At 36.7% G+C, this 4,242-nt stretch overlaps 1 protein-coding gene across 1 annotated transcript; it reads left to right on the top strand.

The window, feature by feature from the left end:
* The first annotated feature begins 1,058 nt into the window (after positions 1–1,058).
* On the top strand, positions 1,059–3,914 carry LOC18108417 (endoglucanase 9). The gene is made up of 6 exons (XM_006371327.3): positions 1,059–1,494; positions 1,662–2,165; positions 2,601–2,750; positions 2,893–3,004; positions 3,102–3,265; positions 3,380–3,914. Exons 1-6 carry the CDS (start codon positions 1,294–1,296, stop codon positions 3,707–3,709), a joined length of 1,461 nt encoding a protein of 486 aa, XP_006371389.3. The 5' UTR covers positions 1,059–1,293; the 3' UTR covers positions 3,710–3,914.
* Positions 3,915–4,242: the final 328 nt, after the last annotated feature.

Below are 4,242 nucleotides of genomic sequence, written 5' to 3'. Positions count from 1 at the left end.
TTCGGTGGTGCTGTTACACTTTGAAGTGCTAAAACATTATAAAGAAAAAGAACAAAATTAATGCATATAATTGCAGGAAGAGGGGAATCGGGGCGAATGGAAAAAGTTCATGTTTTTCCACTTTCCCAACATTTAAAATTGTCCTTTTAGGTAAAATAAATCAAAAGTATTATTGATATTGCCGTAGTAGTTACACTACTTTTTGAAATGTTGAATTATATTAAAACAATATATTTTTTAATTTTTAAAATTTATTTTTGATATTAATATATTAAAATAAAAAAAATTAATTTTAAATAAAAAATTATTTAAAAAAAAAACAGCATTTCTCCGACAAAAACAAATAAGGTAGAAGTGTCACTCACCTCTAAACTTAATTATTGATGGTAAAAGAATATCCATTGATGGGATGAAATTTAGAAATTCTTGATTTGTTTTCTTCGATTGTGCTGTATGATTATTATACTTGTGATTTTGTGAGTTGTGACTACAGTACAAAAATCAAAGAAAAGGTCAAGGACATTAGTTGCATCAATAATCTCTTTCCTATGCTTTTTTCTGTACTGTGATTCGTGTATGGTGGACAACCTTGAGAGGGGAGCGTTTGTGACATTATTCAGCTCGTGGTCCAAGCCCTGCTCATGTCAAGAACGATTGAACCCTACTGTCTAGTTCTAATTAGCCTCTTAATAAACTCAAAAAAATAATAATTAATTTGGCTTCCTCTCGTAAAACAGTCACTTAGATTTGGGAATCAAATAAAATGTATTCGATCTGGGATAATTTATAGATGAAAGGAATAATATACCAATTTACTTCCCGAATCTTTTTATTATTGGATTAACGATATCCTTGTTCTTAATTAATGCATGAGATTTCGATGAAAGTGTGCTTAGAATTTAATAAAATTATCCAAATTGTGAATTTGTAATATGCAAACGATCATGGATTCAAATTCAAGATATATCCCATTCCACTCAATTGGAGTTTAATATTACATGCTTGCTTTCGTGGCCATACATGATTACTTCATACATTGCATGGGCAACTTTTGCGTCATAGGGAATCCTAAAATCTTCAGACAAAGTTTGAACCTAATTATATCAAAGCCCTTAAATGATTCAATATCAGGAACAATAAAAAAGGGAAGTCTTCAATGGAAAAGCCTTGATTTGCGGTAAGGGAAATCCCCGTGAGACTTTTCTCTTTTATATATATATAGGAATGTCATTGTTAATCAGTCATAAACAAAGCATATTCTTTGGTACTTGCTAGCTTAGGATTCCAGTGAAAATGAGAAGGGGAGCTTCTTTCTGCCTCTTGTTTTCGCTGTCACTTGCTCTCTTGGGTTTTGTCCATGCCAACCCCAATTACAAGGATGCCCTAGCAAAGTCCATACTGTTTTTTCAAGGTCAGAGGTCAGGGAGGCTCCCCAGATCCCAGCAGCTCGCTTGGAGGTCCGATTCCGGGCTCTCTGATGGCTTATTCGCCCACGTATGTCGCCGTTCTTGTTCTTTACTGTTACTACATTATTCCAATATATAGTCCATTCTTTTCTCTTGCATTTGCAATATTTTATTCTATTTCTCTTACGTCTAATGTCAATTAAGTATTTTCTTAAGAGATCGAGTCTTTAAAAACCGTGTTTATCATTTACATAGGTGGATTTAACTGGAGGGTACTATGATGCTGGAGACAATGTCAAGTTTAATTTCCCAATGGCCTTCACCACGACAATGCTCTCATGGAGCACGCTCGAGTATGGCAAGAGAATGGGACCTGAATTACCAAATGCAAGGGCCGCAATCCGTTGGGCCACGGACTATCTTCTAAAATGTGCCACCGCCACCCCTGGTAAGCTCTATGTGGGTGTTGGTGATCCGAATGTCGATCACAAGTGCTGGGAGAGGCCAGAGGATATGGACACGGCCCGAACTGTGTTTTCGGTCTCGGCAAGAAGCCCTGGCTCGGATGTTGCCGGTGAGACCGCCGCGGCATTAGCTGCTGCCTCAATGGTTTTTCGAAAAGTCGATCGTAAATACTCGGCCTTGCTACTGAGAACAGCCAGGAAGGTTTTTCAATTTGCCATGCAATACCAAGGTGCCTATAGTGATTCTCTTGGATCAGCAGTGTGCCCATTTTACTGCTCGTATTCTGGTTATAAGGTAAGATTGGCTAGTAAATGAGGAAAACATTTGGTTAAATTTTTTTTCCTTTTTCTTTCTTGTTTTTTTTTAAGGTAAAGAATATTTCAACTAGAATCTTTTCTAGTGGGCTTGCCTGCTGCGTCTTCTGGGTAGACTAGTCATGCAAAACATATTAGGCCAATAGTTGGAGAAACTTGAATAATATTAGGTACCGGATTTGGCACAAATATTGACAACTTCTATGTAAGGTTTTTGGTAAAAAAGTTAAATTAGATTTTTTCTTACAAAACCTTATGCATAGTTGACTTTCGAGCAGAAAATGGCCAGTGCTGTTCTGGGTTCAAACTTCGTTATCAATGTCCAAAGTGAACTTATTTATAAATTATTTTAATCTCAGAGTCAAAAGACATGACAGAATGACCTTGTTATTTTGTTTTTAATTTCTTTTTTCAGGATGAACTACTGTGGGGAGCTGCATGGCTGTTCAGGGCAACAAACGAAATGTCCTACTATAACATCTTCAAGTCCTTGGGAGCTGACGACCAACCTGACCTATTCAGCTGGGACAACAAGTATGCTGGTGTTCATGTTCTTTTATCAAGGGTAATTAAGTGGGCAACTCTTGAATTTACAATATTTATCTACTTTATTCGATTTTAAAAAAAATTTAATGACTGCCAGCTTGTTCATAAATATACAGGGAAAAAAAACCTCAAAAATTAACTGTTGTCATTTATTTTTGCAGCGAGCATTGCTCAACAACGACAAAAACTTCGAGCAATTTGAAGGAGAAGCAGAAAGTTTCATGTGCCGGATCTTACCCAACTCACCTTATAAAACTACACAGTATACACAGGGTAAAACCACCTCTCTCTCTCTTCTATATATATATAATATTTTGTTGTTTCCAACATTTAAAATTTTATTCAACACAACAATTTCACTGTGACGCAGGTGGACTGATGTACAAGCTACCTGAAAGCAACCTCCAATATGTGACATCCATAACATTCTTGCTCACCACTTATGCTAAATACATGAAAGCAACCAGGCACACCTTCAACTGTGGCAATCTCTTGGTCACTCCAAATTCCCTGTTATATGTGGCTAAAAGACAGGCAAGCTATAAAAGACTTCTTTTTTTCTCTATGAATTAGATTAATCTATAATTTCTTTCTTTTCTTGCTCAATGTTTGGTCTTCTACTACTAATTAACTTAAGGAACTTTATAGGTGGATTACATACTAGGGGAGAACCCAATTCGAATGTCCTACATGGTAGGATTCGGGCCAAATTTTCCTAAGAGAATTCACCATAGAGGTTCTTCTTTGCCATCATTGGCAAGCCACCCACAAGCTATAGGTTGTGATAGTGGCTTCGAGCCTTTCTTCCATTCAGCAAATCCTAATCCTAACATCTTAACCGGAGCTATTGTCGGCGGTCCAAACCAGAATGATGGCTACCCAGATGAACGCAGCGATTATAGTCATTCGGAGCCTGCTACATACATCAACGCTGCTATGGTGGGACCCTTGGCATACTTTGCTGCTACCTTAAATTAGCTATCAAGACATCACGGTCTCTTTCAAGCAACTGTTTCTTGTATATATATCTATTATGCTCGCTCCAAAATGGGGTTAGTCTTCTCACCAAAAAGAGTGAGATTTGAATTGCTTTCTTTAGTTATTTCCCTAGTTTCAAGTGATGTTTAGGACATCAGCTGTGTTCAAGTTCCAATGAACTTCAATGAACAAACAGTTCAATGTTTGTTTCTCTACCAACAAATTACATAATTGGTCGATTGCTCTTTAGAAGTAGGATAACATATAGAACAAGGTAAGTCTTTCACATCTTAAATCGAAAAACAAGAAACGAGCTAAAAAATTTGACAGCAGTAGACATAGGATAGCTAAAAAAATCAAGTTGTACGATCACAGACAACGAGAAAGCAAAGGCTTAAACAAATATATATTATGTGTGAATCTGAAATTAATGGAAACAAAAGGCACCCTGACCCTTTATTGCCATCCAGTTGGATCCTACTTCCAAACTTACATATCAGTGTAATACTTTTCCTTTATTCTGCTCTATAAGG

This window comes from Populus trichocarpa, chromosome 19 (genome assembly GCF_000002775.5).
Source record: "Populus trichocarpa isolate Nisqually-1 chromosome 19, P.trichocarpa_v4.1, whole genome shotgun sequence".
Lineage (NCBI taxonomy): Eukaryota > Viridiplantae > Streptophyta > Magnoliopsida > Malpighiales > Salicaceae > Populus > Populus trichocarpa.
Note: the sequence above shows the minus strand (reverse complement) of the source record. Positions and strands in the feature narration are given on the sequence as shown.

Excerpts from the sequence above, each read along its gene's own strand:
- LOC18108417 (XM_006371327.3), top strand. The coding sequence starts at position 1,294 with ATGAGAAGGGGAGCTTCTTTCTGCCTCTTGTTTTCGCTGTCACTTGCT. Across the intron at positions 1,495-1,661 it reads CTGATGGCTTATTCGCCCAC|GTGGATTTAACTGGAGGGTA; the intron begins GTATGTCGCCGT and ends TCATTTACATAG. Across the intron at positions 2,166-2,600 it reads GCTCGTATTCTGGTTATAAG|GATGAACTACTGTGGGGAGC; the intron begins GTAAGATTGGCT and ends TTCTTTTTTCAG.